The sequence below is a fragment of the Puma concolor genome, chromosome A3 (genome assembly GCF_028749965.1).
Source record: "Puma concolor isolate L17-30 chromosome A3, mPumCon1.1.hap2, whole genome shotgun sequence".
In the NCBI taxonomy this organism is placed as follows: Eukaryota; Metazoa; Chordata; class Mammalia; order Carnivora; family Felidae; genus Puma; species Puma concolor.
Genome location: NC_141669.1, coordinates 79443465 through 79464378, shown reverse-complemented (window position 1 = coordinate 79464378; position 20914 = coordinate 79443465). Strand labels below are relative to the sequence as shown.

General features: G+C 43.7%; 1 protein-coding gene across 7 annotated transcripts in view; it reads right to left on the bottom strand.

Annotated features, from left to right (window-relative positions):
* VWA3B (von Willebrand factor A domain containing 3B) overlaps positions 1-20914 on the bottom strand; it is a 214686-nt gene that overhangs the window by 171013 nt on the left and 22759 nt on the right. For all 7 annotated transcript variants that reach the window (XR_015249270.1, XR_015249267.1, XR_015249268.1 and 4 more), the window contains exons 3-7: positions 19855-19949; positions 17269-17519; positions 15159-15318; positions 8055-8224; positions 1864-1979 (exon numbers count right to left, since the gene is read on the bottom strand). Coding sequence is in view for 3 of the 7 variants with exons in the window: in XM_086701270.1 (XP_086557396.1) it covers positions 1864-1979; positions 8055-8224; positions 15159-15318; positions 17269-17519; positions 19855-19949 (792 nt within the window). In the remaining 4 variants the exon portion in view is untranslated. The remainder of the gene's footprint in view (positions 1-1863; positions 1980-8054; positions 8225-15158; positions 15319-17268; positions 17520-19854; positions 19950-20914) is intronic.

Below are 20914 nucleotides of genomic sequence, written 5' to 3'. Positions count from 1 at the left end.
CAGGTCAGTTCTCTGAGCAGTGTCCCTCTAACCCTTCAATTGACAGTCTCTTCTTTCTATACAACAGGTGGCACAATGAACTCCTGAGGAAGCATCCTCTCTCCCCAGCCTGGAGAGGGGCCCAGGCAAACTCATACTGATAAATGCTTGACCTCGATAGTGGGAAATAGGGAAAGGGAACTGAGCAGGAAGGCCTGAACATCTGCCTCTGAGGCCTTGGGTCAGATCGGAAACCACTTATTTTCCAAACCAAAAGACTGTGTCAAAGGATTTCTGGGCAGTTTTTGAGTAGGAGAAATGCAATGTTGGCATTTCTGGGACACTGTGACGGATAGAGGAGACAAGATTGCATATTTAGGATTCGGGCTCTCTCCTCAGATTCAGAATGTGGGATTGCTGAAATGGCATCAGAATGGCAGGCCACAGTCTGAGCACTTCATTCCAAGAAAATGTTTTAATCTATAATTTAATTTGCATGATTCACAGGTTTGGGAAGATGGTAGTTGCTGCAAATGTAAGCTATGCAGCCAGATAGGTTTCCCTTTATAACTAAGTTGCCAAGGAACACATAAGCCAAAATTAAACCCCTTTACAGAAATTGGCATGCCTTGGGGAACTGGGACATCTCACATTCTTTACCCTGATTGAAATATTGCCCACTAGGCTTAATCTTGTAAAATACTTTCAGTAGGCATGGCATACATCCTGAATTAACTGTTTTTGTTAGATTAGCATTAATCTTCCTTGACAATTGACATTTTCTCAAACTCTCTGAAGAAACCCACTTCACCAACAGAACAAGGGCGTAAGTTACCTAAATCAGGGCCGCCAATGAGACCTAGTGGAAACGCTTCCCTGCTCCTGTGGGACACTGAGAATCTGAATCCACAAAGTATGTGTCAGGGACAGGCTTTGTGATTTGACCCCTCTCCTTCGCCTCCACCTGACCACCCGTCCCTTTACGCAACTCTGTCCTCCTCAGGTGCAGTATTGTTATATAAACAAAGAAACCTGTCACGCAGATGTGTCCTGCAGCTTCTTCTCTTCTCCCAGAGAGTAGTTCTTGTCTTATACTGAAGCTAGAAATCTCTGCCAATAACTTCAAATGTAGGAGGGTGGAGGTGGCGATGGGCCTTTTTCAGACCTCCAACGGCACCATGCCGCATCACCTCTCAATCCCTTCCTTCCTTGCTTTTCTCAGCAGAGCTCACTCGGTGTCTTTGGCACTTTGCAATGTCAGCAGCTCCAAAGAAAGTCCCATCCCTTGGCTTTCTGAGTAACCTTCTAGTACCATTTTTTCTGAACCTATTTCTCACTGATTTTGTGACCTCCTTCCCTATGCCTGTTAAATCTCTGATGACACTCTTTGAATGAAGGGGGAGGTTCACTCTGCCTCCACAAAGGTTCCTGTGCATGCCTGGCCCTCATAAGAGGCAGGTCAATCCTGCACATGAATCTACAAGCCCTGCTGTCACTGACAGGCTGGGCAGCAGAAACTTCCCAAGAACTGCAGGGATCCTCACCACAGCATCCAGCTAACCTGGGCACAGCACAGGAGTTCTGCCTTACCAGGAACTAAGTCCAGCACTGACACACCAGGACTACATCTCCAGAAGGTTCTCATATTAGTTCAACACATACTACTTAGGCCACTTCCCTGGGTAACAAACTTATGCCTGGTTGCTGAGCTGACAAATTCATCATTACCATCATGAACTTCCCCTGGACCATATAAATAATAAAAAGGATACCATTGGTCCCTACGTGGTGCTTTATTTCCCAAGCATACAGAAAATCTGAAGATATAAACCACACTGTGGTGTTGTTGTTTATTGTTGTTGCTGTTTTTTCTATCCCAGGTACCTGGAGGGGGTTTTCCTTTCAGTTTCCTTGAATTCCAAGTATTTACACTGTCACCATCCTTTAAGGCAGATGCAGGAAATTCCACACACTCTGTTCTCTCTGCAAAGGCATGGAATCTGAAACATGAAGAGATTTGTAACATTAGGCTAATCGTGGTATTTGTGTATGTCTATTCATTCTCCCAGGACTGTGAACTTGCTCTGCTGTGGTACTGAGTATCTTAGATGTTTCACTGCTTTTCCGTGTACCTGATCAATTCCCCCAAACAAAAGACAGGGAGGCAAAAGAGAAGAGAGAGCTGCAAATGTATTGGGATTTTAACAGATGACTCTTCTCATTAGAGGGTAATTAGGCCAACCAAATTGTATTTATTGACCCTGGAAAAATGATACCCTCTGCTTTATTTATCTTCTGTTCCCAGGTTCAATCATGTCAACACAGTGTTGACAAGCCAACAGTCTAATGAGGCCCCAACAGTTCCCGTGGCCCTGTGGGTTCAGTGTTGAAAGCTGGCGACAACAAGCACCATTGGCTCAACTGTCAATTGCCAAAGGGCTTCAGTCAACTTTAACTTGGCAAACACAAACTTCCCTTGAGTGTAAGCAGAAGCACTAATGAAAAAAATTCTTGTGTGGACTAGTTTTTAAAGCCTGACTCCTCAAAATGTGGTCCCAGGAGCAGCAACAGCACTGGCAACTAGTTAGAGATGCACATTCCTGGGCCCTACCTGGATCTGCTGAGTCAGAATAAGCACTTTAATAAGATCCCTAGGGGATTCGTGTGCATGAAAAAGCTCAAGAAGCACTGGGGTAATCTACAAAATGATAGGCTAAGCACACCCATGACACCAATTATCTGGAATCCAAAAAGTCAGTGATAGCAGGTAATTTCTTTCAGATTATCAGAAGATTTCTGGGTAATGTTCCTCCAGCCCCTTAAAGTTCCACCTCGGCCTGTTACTCAGCACGAAGAGAATCCTGAAGCACGAGTTGAGATGGACAGACAGATGCATGGATGATAGAAGAGATGTGGGGGCTTCTCCTGGGCCACGGGAAGCCTCAGCCCTATTTATTTCTAAAGGGTTTTAGGTAAGACTAGAACAATGACTTGATGGCACTAAACAAGCCAACCTTGTTCCAATAGCCCCTCATGAGGACAATGGACTCTTAACCTGGCCACTCCTGCCTCCCACAGGTGCTTCCACCAGAGCGGAAATGGCCAGCTGCTTTTGTCCTGTGACCTCCTTACCCAGCAGAGTGTGGAGGGCTGAGGTTTGTCCTACCAGGTCCCACACTCTGAGTGCCCAGGACTTCAGTGCCCAGGACCTGTTCTCCAGATTAGAAAAGAGAACAGGGCAGACATTTCCTCTGGCTAATACAACCTCATTTGTGCAAGAAAGCAAAACATGCTTTGCAGCTGGGTGGCTCTGTTTAGACACAGACTCGGGCACAAGGGAACCAAGAGTCCAGCCTCCTTGCAAGCCTGAGCAGCTCAGGGCATGCCCTTTATAGTCCATACAAACTGCATCACAGCTAGAACTCAAAAACCAAAGGTGTGCAGAGGCCAAGCAAGAGACACAGCGGTCTGGCTGGGGGCGGAGCAGGCAGGAGCACTGCTGGTTGTGGGTCAGGCTCATCCACGAGGGCCAAAACAGAGACAGAAAAGCATGTCTATGTGTCATCCTCTTCTGCAAAACTCACTTGATGGTGCTTGGCCTAAACTGCAGCTTCTCCCATGTTAAATTACGCCCTAACACCTCACCTGCCCACAGAAAGTGCCCCACGTGAATTAAGCAGAGGACTAGCAAGACAGATGGTCCTGCCAATTGACTTTTACTCTCTCTACTAGCAAAAGTAGGACAGTGAGCCCCCTCTTTATTGGGGGGAGGTGGTTAGGAACCCAAAATTGAAGCACTTAATGTTAAAAGATTTTCAAAGGGCCTCAAGAGAAGCCAGAGCAGTGGTCCTCAGAGTCACCAGGGGTCTGGTTAAGAATGAATATTCTTGGCCCTCTCTAGAGCTCACAAATCAGGATCTCTGGGGCTGTGGCCAAGATATTTGCATTTTAATCAAACTCCCTAGGCAGCTCTTATTCAAAGTGAATGATTAAATGCATATCCCCAGGATCTCCTCTATTACGTAGAAGTATCAGCCTGTAAGGTGAAGCCCTTGACCTCTGAATTATTTTATTTTTTTAAATTTATATCCAAATTAGTTAGCATATAGTGCAACAATGATTTCAGGAGTAGATTCCTTAGTGCCCCTTACCATTTAGCCCATCCCCCCTCCCACAACCCCCCCCCCAGTAACCCTCAGTTTGTTCTCCATATTTAAGAGTCTCTTCTGTTTTGTTCCCCTCCTTATTTTTGTATTATTTTTGCTTCCCTTCCCTTATGTTCATCTGCTTTGTATCTTAAAGTCCTCATATGAGTGAAGTCATATATTTGTCTTTCTCTAATTTCACTTAGCATAATACCATCTAGTTCCATCCATGTAGTTGCAAATGGCAAGACTTCATTCTTTTTGATTGCCAAGTTATACTCCATTGTATATATATACCACATCTTCTCTATCCATTCATCCATCAATGGACATTTGGGCTCTTTCCATACTTTGGCTATTGTTGATAGTGCTGCTATAAACATGGGGGTGCATGTGTCCCTTCGGAAGAGCATCCTTGTATCCCTTAGATAAATACCTAGTAGTGCAATTGCTGGGTCATAGGGTAGTTCTATTTTTAATTTTTTGAGGAACCTCCATCCTGTTTTCCAGAGTGGCTGCACCAGCTTGCATTCGCACCAGCAGTGCAAAAGAGATCCTCTTTCTCCACATTCTTGCCAACATCTGTTGTTGCCTGAGTTGTTAATGCTAGCCATTCTGACAGGTGTAAGGTGGTATCTCATTGTGGTGGCTTTGATTTGTATTTCCCTGATGATGAGGGATGTTGAGCATTTTTTCATGTGTCAGTTGGCCATCTGGATGTCTTCTTTGGAGAAGTGTCTATTCATGTCTTTTGCCCATTTCTTCACCGGATTATTTGTTTTTTGGGTGTGGAGTTTGAGAAGTTCTTTATAGATTTTGGATACTAACCCTTTATCTGATATGTTGTTTGCAAATATCTTCTCCCATTCCATCGGTTGCCTTTTAGTTTTGCTGATTGTTTCCTTCATCGTGCAGAAGCTTTTTATTTTGATGAGGTCCCAGTAGTTCATTTTTGCTTTTGTTTCCCTTGTCTCTGGAGACGTGTTGAGTAAGAAGTTGCTGTGGCCAAGATCAAAGAGGTTTTTGCTTGCTTTCTCATCGAGGATTTTTATGGCTTCTTGTCTTACATTTAGGTCTTTCATCCATTTTGAGTTTATTTTTGTGTATGGTGTAAGAAAGTGGTCCAGGTTCATTCTTCTGCATGTCATTGTCCAGTTTTCCCAGCATCACTTTATTCCATTGGATATTCTGTCCTGCTTTGTCAAAGATTGGTTGGCCATATGTTTGTGTGTCCATTTCTGGGTTCTTTATTCTGTTCCATTGATCTGATTGTCTGTTCTTGTGCCAATACCATACTGTCTTGATGATTACAACTTTGAAGTATAGCTTGAAGTCCGGGATTGTGATGCCTCCTGCTTTGGTTTTCTTTTTCAGGATTGCTTTGGCTATTTGGGGTCTTTTCTGGTTCCATACAAATTTTAGGATTATTTGTTCTAGCTCTGTGAAGAATGCTGGTGTTATTTTGATAGGGATTGCATTGAATATACAGATTGCTTTGGGTAGTATCAACATTTTAACAATATTTATTCTTCCTACCCAGGAGCATGGAATCTTTTTCCATTTCTTTGTGTCTTCTTCAATTTCTTTCATGAGCTTTCTATAGTTTTCAGTGTATAGATTTTTTACCTCTTTGGTTAGATTTACTCCTAGGTATTTTATGGATTTTGGTGGAATTGTAAATGGGATTGATTCCTTGATTTCTCTTTCTGTTGCTTCATTGTTGATGTATAGGAATGCAACTGATTTCTGTGTATTGATTTTACATCCTGCAACCTTCCTGAATTCATGAATCAGTTCTAGCAGTGTTTTGGTGGAATCTTTTGGGTTTTCCATATAGAGTATCATGTCATCTGCGAAGAGTGAAAGTTTGACCTCCTCCTGGCCTATTTGGATGCCTTTTATTTATTTGTGTTGTCTGATTGCAGAGGCTAAGACTTCCAATACTATGTTGAATAACAGTGGCAAGAGTGGACATCCCTGTCTTGTTCCTGACCTTAGGGGGAAAGCTCTCGGTTTTTCCCCATCGAGGATGATATTAGCATTGGGTCTTTTGTATATGGCTTTTATTACCTCAAGGTATGATCCTTCTATCCCTACTTTCTTGAGGGTTTTTATCAAGAAAGGATGCTGTATTTTGTCAAATGCGTTCTCTGCATCTACTGAGAGGATCATATAGTTCTTGTCCTTTCTTTTATTGATGTGATGAATCACACTGATTGTTTTCTGGATATTGAACCAGCCCTGCATCCCAGGTATAAATCCTACTTGGTCATGGTGAACAATTTTTTTATGTATTGTTGGATACAGTTGGCAAATATCTTGTTGAGGATTTTTGCATCCATGTTCATCAGGGAAATTGGTCTATAGTTCTCCTTTTTAGTGGGGTCTCCATCTGGTTTTAGAATCAAGGTAATGCTGGCTTCATAGAAAGAGTTTGGAAGTTTTCCTTCCATTTCTATTTTTTGGAACAGCTTCAAGAGAATAGGCATTAACTCTTCCTTAAATGTTTGGTAGAATTCCCCTGGAAAGCCATCTGACCCTGGACTCTTGTTTTTTTGGGAAATTTTTTATTACTAATTCGATTTCTTTACTGGTTATGGCTTGACCTCTGAATTATTAACAAGCTCCTCAGTCAAATACGATGAGCAATTAAATTTGGGAACAAATGCTCAAGGGCAGGAATTGTACCCATTTCAGACAGGCTAACTTAGGAAAGGACTCAGTCATTCTCCTTATAACCACATAGGTAGCTGCTCTCCTTCCACAAGGGACCTAAACCTATGCACACAGACAAGGTGGTGGGTATGTTTTATAATGTAGGCCCTTTTATTATTCAGGTATGATGAGGCCATTAGATCAGTTTAGCTGCCACTGAAAATACAGTTTGCTATTCACAGTCCCTGCTATAGACTGAATTGCATCCTCCGCCCCCTAAATTCATATGTTGAAGCCTTAACCCCCAATGTAACTGTATTTGACCATATTTGGAAATAGAGCCTTAGGAGGTAATTAAAGTTAAATGAGATCAGAAGGTCCTGATCCAGTGAGATTGATCTCCTTTTAAGAAGATACACCAGAGAGCTTACAGGCATGCTCCTGCTTTCTTTCTCCCTGTCTGTCTGTCTCTCTCTCCCCCGCCCCCTTTTTCCCTTCATCCTTCCTACCCTCCTTCCCTCCCATGAGAGGATATAGTTAAGAAAGCAGCTGTCTACAAGCCAGGAAGAGAGCTCTCACCAGAAACTGAATCAGCCAGCACCTTGATCTTGAACTTTCCAGCCTCCACAAGTGTGAGAAACAAATTTCTGTTGTTTAAGCCACCCAGTCTGTGGTATTTATTATGGCAACCAAAACTGACTACTCAGTTCCCAAGATGAGGGGACACAGCACACCACACCACACAGGGCCACACAGGGCAGCACCAGGGACAGTCAGGAGGCTTGAGAGAACAAGAAGAAAACATGAGCAAGAGTCTTTATTGTGGATTTTGCAGGAGGATGGAATGGGTGAGGGAGAGGAAGCAGGTTTAGGATTGGCTGGCTGAATAATTTCAGTGGGTTCTGGGGTATAGGAGTTACCCCAAGTTGTCTGCTACCTGGCCTGGCTTGCAGTATTGAGTGTGAGGGCCATAGGCATCACAGCAGGCTCTGGATCAGTTAAGCTGCATACAAAAGTGCACTCCTGGGTCATTTATGCTCTCTAGGAATTAGCTAGCCTTGGAAGGAGCAGTCTTTCCAGGGGCAGCAAGGACCCCTGATGTCAAAGCAATAACAAGGCAAGATATTAATATAGGGTAGAAAAGAAAAGGCCATGAAGACTAAAGACCACTGGAAAGAGGAGAACATAGGAACAAACCAGTTAGGAAAACCACTGCTGACCTTGCAGAAGTAGGCAGCTCACCCACTGTCACTCAAGAGCATGTTTTCTGCCTACCTGCTGTGGGTCTTGGCACTCAGATCCTTTAAGAACGCTATAGTGCCTTCTCCTCTGGCATTGAAAGACACTGTGCAGACAGGACATGGGATCTCCAAAGCCTTCTGAAGGAGAAGCTCCTTGGTTTGCTCAGGAATGTCTCCCACCACAAAGTAGTAAATGGATTCCACCTGCAAGACAGTAGTACTGACAATTTATCTCCCTGATGTGCCCCAGCCTTGTACTGAATTCACTGGCAATATACTTTCTACAAAATTGCCTTGGGACAGTGGGGGACAGCAGGAATAACAGCACTATTCCATGTTTTGTGAGGACATTTAGAGGCTGAAGTCAGGAAGTGAACTATTCAAGGCCTGGTGCCAAGAAGGTCTATTGGCAGTGCTCACGGTCTCAGATATTGCATGGGAAGGATATGATTGGCCAATGTGGAAAATAGCTTCCACTAAGCCCCCGGATACAGTCGACAGGTCAGGAGTGGCTGTTTTCAACATGAAGGACGTGTTGGCACAGCCGCAGTGGGCAGGAAGCTTATTAACCATCTCCCATGGTGGTGCCAGAATTCTACAGACTCATCTATCTTCAGTCTGAGGCAGAATGGGGGAAGGAGGGCATATTCCCACTGGGTTCATGCTCTGCTCTCATCTCACAAGGAAACACATGCCTGGGAGGTGAGACTGTCCTGACTTCATGCAGCACTGGGCCTTGACTCTCACCACCATGCCAGGCCATGACGAGAATGAGAGAATGAACAAACCCATGTCAGGAGCCCCACCACACACACACCCCAACTTTCAGCTAGGGATATGGGAGATGTATACCTCATCTAGGTAGGAGACAATTCCAAAGTGCTCCCTGCTTAATTTAGAGACACATGAAATCCACCCAAGGGGGCCGCATGACAAGGTTCCACCCCGACCTCAACCACACTGCTCTTGCTCTTCCTGCAAATTCTGCCTCTCACAGTGTTTGCCCTCCCTGCTAATGAGGGAGGGCAATGAGAACTAATGAGTTCTATGAAATTGGGCAAGTGATAGAACTTCAGTTTCTTCACTTATACAAAGGGAGGTAACACAGTGTCCCTTGTGACTAAGTTTAAACGAGATGACTTCCACTTATGCATGTATATATTTCAGAAAGTTAAAACCCAGCAGCACATATCATCTGAATCTGTCCCTAAAAGCACCCTCATAGATTGTCCCCATGGCTAACTGGGGGAGAACCCCCAGAAAATGAAATGGGTTTGAAGGAAAAAATAGGTGTCACCATCCCCTTAGGACTCCTGAGCCTATCTCTAATCATAAAGCCCTATGAACTGAAGGTAAATAGTCAGGTGCCTCAGTTCGACTTCAAACTGGGACTCAAACCCACCTGGCACTTATGAAGAGGACTTATGGTCAGCTCTCCAGCTGGCTGGGCCACCCGGTTTGCAGCAGCTGGGGCCAACTGTGCCCAGGGAGATGGTGAGAGCAGGGTGGCAGAGGGCCCCGGCTGGGAGAGAGGCCACGGCCAGAGTGGAAGCTGACAGCAGCCTACTCCAGCAACAGCCTTTCTTCCATGGGGCTCCCACACTCATGACTCTTTCTCTCAAGGCTTTCCAACCACGATTTTAAAAAGGACCTAACTGGGGGCACCTGGGTGGCTCAGTCGGTTAAGCGTCTGACTTTGGCTCAGGTCATGATTTCGTGGTTCATGGGTTCAAGCCCTGAGTTGGGTTCTGTGCTGACAGCTCAGAGCCTGGAGCCTGCTTCAGATTCTGTGTCTCCCTCTCTCTCTGCCCCTCCCCCACTCACACTCTGTTTCTCTCTCTCCCTAAAGAATAAATAAATATTAAAAAAAAATTTTAGGGGTGCCTGGGTGGCTCAGTTGGTTAAGTGTCCAACTTCAGCTCAGGTCATGATCTCATGGTTTATGAGTTCGAGCCCCACATCGGGCTCAGAGTCTGGAGCCTGCTTCGGATTCTGTGTCTCCCTCTCTCTCTGCCCCTCCCCTGCTCATGCTCTGTCTCTCTCTGTCTCAAAAATAAATAAAACATTAAACAAAAAATTTTTTAAAGACCTAATGGGGGGTAAAGACTGAGCAATACTACACATTTCTTTCAGCCAGTCACCAAGAGACAGAAAACAAAACAAAACAAAACAACATTAAAGGAAGGAAAAAACTGTTCTTCACATTCCTTGTCAGGCAGCTAGTATTATTCTCCCAGCAAATGCATTCTCTTTCCCTTTTTCCCCCATGTTACACATTACCTTGTGTGAGACAGGTTAAGTAGGCTCCCTTCAGTTGCACTGTTAGTAGTGTTCCAGCTGGGTCAGGGCTCAAGTTTAGCAGGAGGACAGGTTCAACCTCACATAAAGATCTAAAGTCACACATGGCCCAAGAGAGGAGTCTTGAGATTCTTTCCTAGGATTTGTTAGCTCAACAAGGGAAGTGGTGGGGGCAAACATCTCTAGGAGGGAGGTCTGTCAGCATCTTCTGACACCATGCATCTCTGTTGCACATTGTGCAAACTCAGCTTCTCTGCTCTGGCAATAACCCAAGAGTCTGAAATCCTTGTGCATAAATGTTTTTCCCTTGAGATTTCATCAAGCTAAAAATTGATGTAGCCAGCAGTGAGTCAGGATTTCCTTTCCTTTACTCAGGTTATGGGGTTATTCACTATTCATCAAGTTCATTGCTCAGTTTCTTAATTGCCTAGGTTTTTGGTTATCCATGCAGGGTCCATATTTCCTGGGACATGCTCTACAACGAGACCACCTGTCCCACTCTCAGTCACCCCCTACACACTGCCTTCCTGCCTCTCCTTTCCACTCACATAATGACACTGAGAAAAAAAGAAAAAAAATATGCTGCTACCTAGCCCATTCCCCCACAAACTGGCAAAACACCTTTTAAAGTGAAATGGCTTTGGGGTCATCTGCTCTTTGGGATGATAAGCCAACACAGATTGTTTTATTCAACACTCACAACAGTCCTGTGGAAAATGAATTCTTATTATTGCATCCTGTTTACAGATGAAGAAACTGAGGTCTGGACAGGTAAATTGACCTGGTCTTACAGCTAGTAAATCAAGCTCCCTGACCCCCATAGGAGCTTCTGCCTTTGCTTTCAACCACTTTATTCTGTTGGCTCATCATGGCAAGGCTGGTTACCTCTTAGAGATGGACGTGAATTCCAGAACTGTGTACGCGAGATCATGGGACAGGAAGGTGACCAGAAACAAGCACTGTTTTCACTTCCTTGGCGCCCACACCATTCAAGGCTCCTAGCCCATGAAATCAATATCACTGACCAGAAATTGGGTGAGGTTGTCTGGCTCAAGGGAACTGTCTTCATTGGAATCCTCTCCCCTTTCCCCAGTACCTCTGAGCTTCTTAGGACAAGGGCCAGTCTTAAGGGTGAGCAACAGCGGTGAGGACCAGGAGCAGCCTTCTCACTGACCAGCATTTCCCTAAATGCTAATCTGCACTGAATTTGATAACACAAGACATAGAAAATATTTTGGGTTCCATTCAGCTATTTTACTGTGAGCTGAAAACTTTACACCACCGAAAATAGGGTGGAACGTTTCTGTTTTCACTTGAAATATCTTATTCTGCCTGGGCCATTTGTTCCACGGCTTCCCACGGCAACCTGCATTCCGCCTAGCCAAAGAAGCCTTGACATCTTCTCAAACACAGGTTTGGGGGAAAAGAAGAACCAGACTGGCAGTGGCTGCTTCTTCCCTGACTGCCCTCTGCCACAGCTTGTCGGAAACCTCTGAGTGTAAAAATCTCCACTCTGCGAGAAGTCAGATGAAAGTCAACCAGAACGGCAACCAGAGGTCTAACAAAATTCTCCTATCCTTCATAAAATTTTAACCATTTCAACAGTTTTGACCAACTCCAGACCTTGGATCTGACCTCCAGATCTTCCCAGTACCTGTGGGGACTCTTTCCTGATTCAGCCTATTTTGATTTTTCTGATCCCTCCATGGTGGTGACTGCCCTCTTGATATTAGCCCAGCTCAGTTCTCCAATCCCTGGTAACACCCTTGACCACCACCAACTTTCTGGCCTCCCAGGCTTCCAAGTCCCTGTCTCCACCTACTATCCCCACCAGCCCTGTCACACAAGGCTCAGCAAATTCACCGGCCTGGTCCCACACAGACCACTACACTTCAATTCAAAATAATCAAATCTGTACCACAGCATAGTCAATGGGAATCTCTTGGATGCACATCTCGTCCCAACCTCAAAATTATCAACATTACTTCTTTCCCATTCCTTCAATGTACAACAAACACCTATCAAGATGTTGCCAGGCACTGCCATCTCTAGGGACAAAGGTGAAAAGATCTGATGCCTGTCTGACCCACTGCCAAGCTCATGATTGGTGTGGCCAGCCCTTCAGTTTACTGTCCAGTGCTGAAAGCTCCTTATGGAATCATGTGGGTCTGTCTCTAATTCACCCCCTTAGCCTCCCAGTGAATGGGATTTTTTTTTTAAGTAAACAAATGTGTGCCTATCACCTGGATGGAAGAGAGGCTGAGAGAACACAAAGAGAAACGTAGGTGCCCTTTGGGCAGGTAGCCTTCTGCTGAAAGCAGAAGCAAAGCCCCCTCAGTTATCTTTCTTAGGCAGCTAGGAATCAGGGCTTTGGATAATCAGGCTTCTCTTTCCTAACGACCCCTCACATCCTGGATCACTAGGCATTCCAGGGCCTCCTGGCACAACACTCCTCTTCATTAAGGTCAAGGAAGCTACCAACTTCCCAAAGACCTATCCTGGGACCACAGGATGCTGCAGAGCAGAAACCCTGGGCTGGATGGCACACCTGGGCTCTGAGGACAATGCCAGCCCCTCTAAACTGCCAGACATTTCCTCAGTACCCCACAGGCTGCCTTCCCATGAGCCAGGCCTTTTGGCGCAGGATACAAGAGTACTTCATCAACAGTGCTCTCTAAGTGCTGCCATCAGAGCTAGGATTAAACAGACCCCACACTGCCTGGCTCCTCTGGATTCAAAGGCTCACCCTCAGTCATCCCTGCCTGTTCAGTCTTCTGGTCCAATCATGGGTACAAAGCCCAGTTCTGGAGGAGGCCAGTAGCCTCTGATTATCCTCCTTCACACTCACCAAGTGCATCAGTCAGCCCTTCCTCCTCAAGTGGAACCTGATACCAAAACCCAACTCCCGTGTTAATCTTTGAACAAAAGACAATCCCCACTCTCTTGGTTCTTCTCAGAACTCACTCATAGGAGATGCTAACCCAAAGCAAGTTATCATCAGCAGGATTTACTGTTCAAAAGGTTTCTTAAGCCTTACATATTTTCTATTCAGAGAAAACTACAGCTACATGGGTAATTTTGGAACTCACTGGGGTGGGCATGAGGGGCACAGGTCAGAGAAGCAACCAGTAAGGGAAATCTATTCCTCTCCCTACCCTATATACCTCACAAAACATAGAGAATGGCATTTTTATATATGAGGCAGTTATAGTTACTAGAAATTTCCTATGGACCACAACCAGGTAGAAGCTCTAGGAGGACTGATGCAGTGGTCTGAATCTGTTTTGTATTTGCCATACTCCACAGTCTCTTCTCAAGAGTTTTCAAGTGGCATTTGATAATCTCTGGGTTCTTAATCCTCTACAGAACTTCCCTGGCACTCACTAAATTGTTTCATGTTTCCTGGGCTGGGGATGAACCTGAGAAAGGAGAAGCACAAACCAGGGGGAAGTAAAACAGAAAATCAAGGTCACTGGGAAATCTTCAAGTCATGGCAGGTCGCCAGAGTCTGCTATGACTGAGGAAGCCAGGTGAACAAAGAAACAGAACACCCATGTGTGCATCCTAGATCCTGTGAAATGTTCCATTTCTTGAATCTTTATTATAGTGTCCAGACAACTGAAACTTTACAGATGTTTAAACAAACTTGAAAGGCCAAAGAACAAAGTAGCTTGTATTTTGTTCTTTAATGGGAACATTTGTTCCTCTGGCTTCGAAAGGATAAACAATGCATTTCCAATATCAAACCATCATCCCCAGTATCAATGAAAACAATCTGGTGACCACAGGGGGCTATCCTTTCAAGGTGCCAGCACATGGCCTCCTTGCCCAAAAGAAAAGGCTCTTTAACATAGCAGAGAAAAGCTTGAATCTACAGAATCACTGGGCGCCCAGAGCAGAGGAAGCAATTAAGTTTTAATACCAATCAAAAATTAATTGAGTATCTGTATCCCAAAGGAAAGCAGATCTACCCCCACCTGGGGAGCTGAGACTGTCCAAAGGACCCCACCTGTCCAGAGTCCTTGCCCACTAACTTGCCACTGCCCTTCAGGTCCCATCCTTAGAATCACTCACAAAAGCTCATACCCTTGTGGCTAAAAGAACATAAACCACCACTATTTCAGCACTTCTTCTAGGTAAGGCTTTGTGTCCAAAGGGTCCTATCAAAAAGCATGTGCAAATGCATTAACATTCAAAAGTGGATGACTCATCTGCATGGATATACTTCACCTTGGAAGGCACGTAACAGACACATTTGTGAAGAAGAGGGACTGGGACAGACTCAGAACACAGATGTGGGGAAACTACTTCCTCGATCTCAGGGTTCTATGAAGAGTCTTCCAGCCTCTCTTCCCCATTAGAGATGGACTGATTTATCTAACTGTCGGGAGAGCAAGAGCAGAATTAAAATATTAAAGATGCACAACTATGCCTAATTCCCTGTCCTTTCTCAATGCTCAGTGGATGTGAGCAGCATGTGGCTCTGCTGGCACTGGTTAAATAAGGGTCTACCCTGTGCCCTGATCACCCAGAGGGAGCCCTGCCAGGCTCAGGGGGCAGCATTATGGAGCCTCATTGTGGTTGGTCCAGCTCAGCCATCACCAAAGTTGCTATTTTGATCCCCACCTGGGGCCCGTCACTGATTTCTCAGTTGGTTCCAAATTCAGAGGTGAACAGGATTTATAGGACTCCTCAATGCCAGTGATGTAGCCTCTGTGGGATGCTGCTGGGAGGGGTAAGGGCTAAGGTCAGTTGAAAGGCAGTATGAGGATACTGGGTGTAGAGAGATAAACTTGAAGCCACCTACGTGACCTGGGGCCCACCATGGATGCACACTTACCGTTTTGTCTTGCCCAGCTTCCAGCAGTGCGTCCAGGCGGCTAGCATGGCTCACAGCCAGCTCAAAAGGCAGTTTTTCAACCCAACTGATGGCAGCAGCTATGGACTGTCCTGTCACAGGAGCAGCATTTTCCTGCCATTTCACAGGCTCCTGAGAAACCCTGAAAGGAATCACATGGGGCTGTCATGGGGCAGTGGGCAACATAGCTATCAGCCTTCAGGCCCACACCTGCGAGCAACAAACACTTAACATCACCAGAGCTGAAGGAAAGAACACGCAGCTCCCAGCCCTTGTTGAAAGTTACCAACAAAATAGGCAAGCTGCTTAAGATGGGTTTGCAAAGCACCATTATCTTTCATAAGTGTACTGACTAGGAAGAACAATGTGTACGGGAGGGTTAAAAAAAATCTCAAAAATGGGGGCACCTGGGTGGCTCAGTCAGTTAAGTGTCTGACTTCTGCTCAGGTCATGATCTTGTGGTTCGTGGGTTTGAGCCCCATGTTAGGCTCTGTGCTGACAGCTCAGAGCTTGAAACCTGCTTCAGATTCTGTCTCCCTCTCTCTCTGCCCTCCCCTGCTTACGCTCTGTCTCTCTCTCAAAAATAAACATTAAAAATCTCAAAAATGCAAACATTAACAGCTGTATTAAAACTACTGAGAGAGTTATTTTCATAAACAGGCAGTTTTATATACAACTATCTTCAATTAATAGTAAATTTATAAGGACTCACAGCATTAATATTTACAAATCAGCAATGATTTCATTATGCTAGAATTTTATTTCTAATTCTTTTAAGACGTTGTTTTCATTGTTCTGAATTCACATCAGTTACCTCTTCTGGATCAAAAATAATATTGAGTTTAGCAGAGCATTAGTTTTTAAATCCTGGGAACATGTGATTAAACAATTTAGTTTGGACTTAGAAAAAAAGTGATAGAATCCCCCCAAGAAAGAACAGCCATTTGAATTTATTTATCTCTGGGGTACATGAGTGGCTCAGTCGGTTAAGCATCCGACTCTTGATTTGGGCTCCGGTCATGATCTCACGGTTCATGGGTTCAAGCCCCGCATCGGGCTCTGTGCTGATAGCATGGAGCCTACCTGGGATTCTCTCTCTCTCCTCCCCTGCTCTCTCTCTCTCTTAAAAAAAATAAATAAACAAACTTTGAATTTATGTATCTCTGTGTTTATAATTGAACAAATTATATGAATCATACATGCATTCATAATTATAAGAATTATATGAATCTTGGATTAATGAGCCAGCCCGAGCTGTCCCTGATAGCCCACCTTCAGAGACAAAGGCTGCCTCATACCTGTGTCACCTCTGTGTGGCTCCTCTGGGTAGAAATCTGGCTGAGTGGCCTATATGCTACAGAATGTTTCCAAGAAAGTTAAAGCATTGCAAACTTAAGGCTCAATTCCCTCAGTAATATATCTGTCACAGAAATAGGAATCTGGGATAGAACACAATTAAGCAGCACCCCCAAAGATGTTATCTGTTTAGCTGAAACTGTTTTATTTTAAAGAAAAACTCAGTTAGGTAGATGGCCTTCATCCAGATTTTTCCCGTCAGAGAGGTACAGCCAATGTTCCACATGAAAAGTTGGCCTTAGAGCCCAAATTCTCTCGAATCCAAAAATCCGTAAATAATTGGTTGTGAAAACTCTGAAATATGGGAAATTCTATAAAGCCAATCACCTGTTGTTCTGATTTAAGAGGGTCGATTTACAGGGGAGTCATAAGCTCAGTCTGAAAAAAGTGATACTTGTGACAAGGTTGAATTCATTATATAAGATAAAATCACCTAAAGGATTTTATGGCCTTAAATATATATTCAATAAAATTCCTATTCTTCTATTTTGACCTTGCTATGCATTGAAGAAAAGTAGGTTTCTAAATCTCTTCTCATCTGAAAACTAAGATGCCACATGCAAAGCAGATCAAAGTTTTACTGTGGGTCTTCTGCTGGAATTACATATTCCAGGAAATGACAAAATAAGACCTCCTTACTCCCCATAGAACTATGTTAGTTATGTTACTTAACTCCGAATAAATGGAAGCTACTTATGAAGTTTCCCAGAAATATCCTCTTCCTATGGGAACTCACCATATGATATTAAACTTGGCTATGTGAGCCACCTGCTCCTGGAGGACCATTATTAGAGCATCTTGGCACAGATTAAGCTCCTCCTCCCGCATGCTGCCAAAATCCAGCACTATGGTGATGCACTGTTCCAAGATGACACCAAAAATCTGGCGGCTTCTGCTGGTGAGCCAGTCCATCCGCTGCTTGTAGCTCTCCACAGCTTGTGTTAAATATTCCACAAACTGATAGATCAGTTCTGACTTAGCTGTCAACTTAATGGAAATCAAAGCAAAGAACAAAAAACAGAACAAAAACACACCATAATACATCATCTGAACTACCATGAAGCCAAGAACCACAGGGCCCACTGAGTCATGACCTCTGCCATCAAGAATTGGACACTAATAACAATTCTGTAGATGATCCTCTAAACCCCACATAATCCAGAAGGAAGTGCTTCAGTCTTTCAAGTGAAAACCTTTGGATGATTCCTCACAGAAGAAATGATGATGATGTGATCTATCCAACATATAACACTTTTTAAAAAAAAAAATGTGTTTCTAAATTATATTTTATCTTCATAGTTACAGAATTATCTTTACCAGAAAATGTTCAGGGGGGCATTTTAAGGAATTAGGTAGAAGAAAAGAACTTTCAAGGAATTCAGTAGAAGAAAAGAGAGATCAGCAAAGGCAGATGGAAAAAAATAAGTCTCTCTAAAAAGTTTTCCTAACACCAAGATGCCAAAAATATTTGTGAGAATGCTTCTAGATTTGCCAGCACACCTGCCTGGCTTCCTCTAAGAGATGTGCCCCAGTGACGCATCCTCCTGGTCACAACCTGCACCCTGTATCCTCTGTCTCCCAGGCCACACTGCCCCATGCCTGGATCAGTGGATCACGAACACCTGCAGAGGCTGTGCCTGAAAGGTGACAGAGACTTGCAGGCAATTTCTTGTAGACACAAAAAAACGATCATTCACACAGACCAGGCACAACTGTGCAAGGCCTCTTAGGGTGCAGGGAGGTAGGAGACATAGAAAAGGAATAAGAAAAAAGTGTGCCCTATTCTGTGAAGAATCAAATTTTGAAAGATCTGGTACTTATTTTTAACTTTAACAACCCTCAGAATACCCCTTAAATACCTAAATTGTTAAGGAAAATGTGTTTTCTGAACACACCATGTAATTCCACATTTTCATGCCTTGGCTCACGCTGTTCCTTCTGCCTCAAACTGTTTTCCTTCTCTATCTCCTGTGTCTCTCCAGCTTATTCCTCAAGCTCCAGCACCACTTCCTGTTGCTTTCCATGGTTCCTTAGGGCAAAATTCCTAAATCTCTCACCAGCATTCACAGAACTTATTAAAGTTTCTACCACGATACAGAAACCAGGGTAGGACCATGTCATAGGGGCTGTGGAGGTGGTCAGATGGCAAAGACAGATGTTTTCAATAGTTCTGTACTGATTTTCATGTGGTTAAGATAAAAAATATATTTAGCACACCAAACTCAAGATTCTATGGATATTATTGCTAAGTTCAAAAAGTAATGTAAACTTTTTTAAATATTTAGAAATAACAGGGGTGCCTGGGTGGCTCATTTGGTTGAGCATCTGACTCTTGATTTCAGCTCAGGTCCTGATCCCAGGGTCATGGGATGGAGCCCTGTATCTAGCTCCACACTGAGCATGAAGCCTGCTTGGGATTCTCATTGGCTCTCTCTCTCTCTCTCTCTGTCTCTGTCTCTCCCTCTATCCTTCTCCTCCACTCACATGCTTTCTCTAAAAGGAAAAAAAAGGAGGGGGGGCACCTGGGTGGCTCAGTCGGTTGAGCGACCAACTTCGGCTCAGGTCATGATCTCACCGTTTGTGAGGGCGAGCCCCGTGTCGGGCTCTGTGCTGACAGCTCAGAGCCTGAAGCCTACTTTGGATTCTGTGTCTCCCTCTCTCTCTGCCCCTCCCCCATTCATACTCTGTCTCTCTCTGTCTCAGAAATAAATAAACATTAAAAAAAAATTTTAAGAAAAAAAAAGATATAGCAGTCCAGGTGGTACATAGATGTACAGTGACACGAACAAATATCTGTAAAGTGACATGATGGGATATGAGTTTTTGTGAGTTCCCTGTGGTGTACCAGGGTGTGCACAGGGGCAGACACGTTATGAGACTACACGAGTCACGTGTTGAATTGCCGGAATTAAGGACTCCAGTAAGAGGTGCTGCTTGCTATAAAACCACTAGCTATAAAAGTAGCCCCCTGTTCCCTGTGCATTGTCAGGTAACAGCAGCAGCTCTTGCCTGTCTGCTAACTTCTGTCATACTACACCTTCTTTATTTTCAAGGCAAAACAAAGTACTATTGATATGCGAAGGTTTTCACTTTCTGGTCAACAATTTCATGCACTCATCTCTAACAGGTCAAGTGCTTCCCTTCCCAGCCCCTAAGCCATAACTTTCATCACTCTCCACATGGCCAGAAGAAAGCCTCCAGCCCTGATAAGGCCTGGGCTCCACTGCATCAATAGGAAGCAGTGTGAGCCTCTCCACATAGGCCACTCCCAGACACCAGAAGCATGTCACTGGGCCTATCCATCAAGGGAACTCCGACTTACATTGTATACTCTGCCATCTTCGGGTCTGTAGAACTGTGGAAACAGGCCATCTGCATACCGGGAAGCCACGAGTCTCCCCAGAGAAGTCACGTAATCTGTATTTTTATAAAGAAAAGCAGTCAAAATGGTGCATTATCAATGTTTCTTATTTTTATTTCAAAATGGTTTTCTCTGACACCATTCAAATTATATCCCCAGTGACACCAAAAATCTGTGATGCTTGGTATTCTGTCCTAAATAATGAAGTGTTTCTAGGTGCTATGGTATATGTTAACTATTTATGACATGCATAACCCTTTAATGCACAAATGAATGGAGAGGAAAAATAAAGTTTGTTTCTTGGTTTCCAGATTCTTCTGTCCAGAACGACTAAGGTAGAGGTCAAAAGGCACAGTCTAAAACACAGCTGTAACAAATTAATAATTACATTAACTGTAAATAGCCTGAGTACAACAATTAAAAGATAGTGATTAGCTGTCTGACTGACTTATTTCACTTAACATTATACTCTCTAGCTCCATCCATGCCTTTGCAAATGGCAAGATTTATTCTTTAGGGCTGAATATACATGATTTCACTCATATGTGTAATTTAAGAAACAACCCAAATGAGCAAAGAAAAACAGAGAGAGAGAGGGAGAGAAACCAAGAAACAGACTCTTAACTATACTCAACAAACTGGTGATTATCAGAGGGTAGGTGGGTAGGGGGAATGGATAAAATAGGTGATTGGGATTAAGGGGGCATTGTCATGATGAGCACTGAGTAATGTATGGAATTTTTAAATCACTAGATTGTAGGCCTGAAACTAATATAACACTGTATGTATGCTAACTATATTAGAATTAAAATAAAAACTTAATAAATTTAAAAAGAGAGAGAAAAAAAGATAGGCAAAGAGGATTTAAAAAATGACCCAACAATAAGGCGGCTATAATATAATTATACTATATATAATTTATTATATATATAATATATATATTGTATATATATTATATTGCTTCAAATATAATGACATATATAAGCTAGAAGTATAAAAAGGAAAAAAGATGTCATTTAAG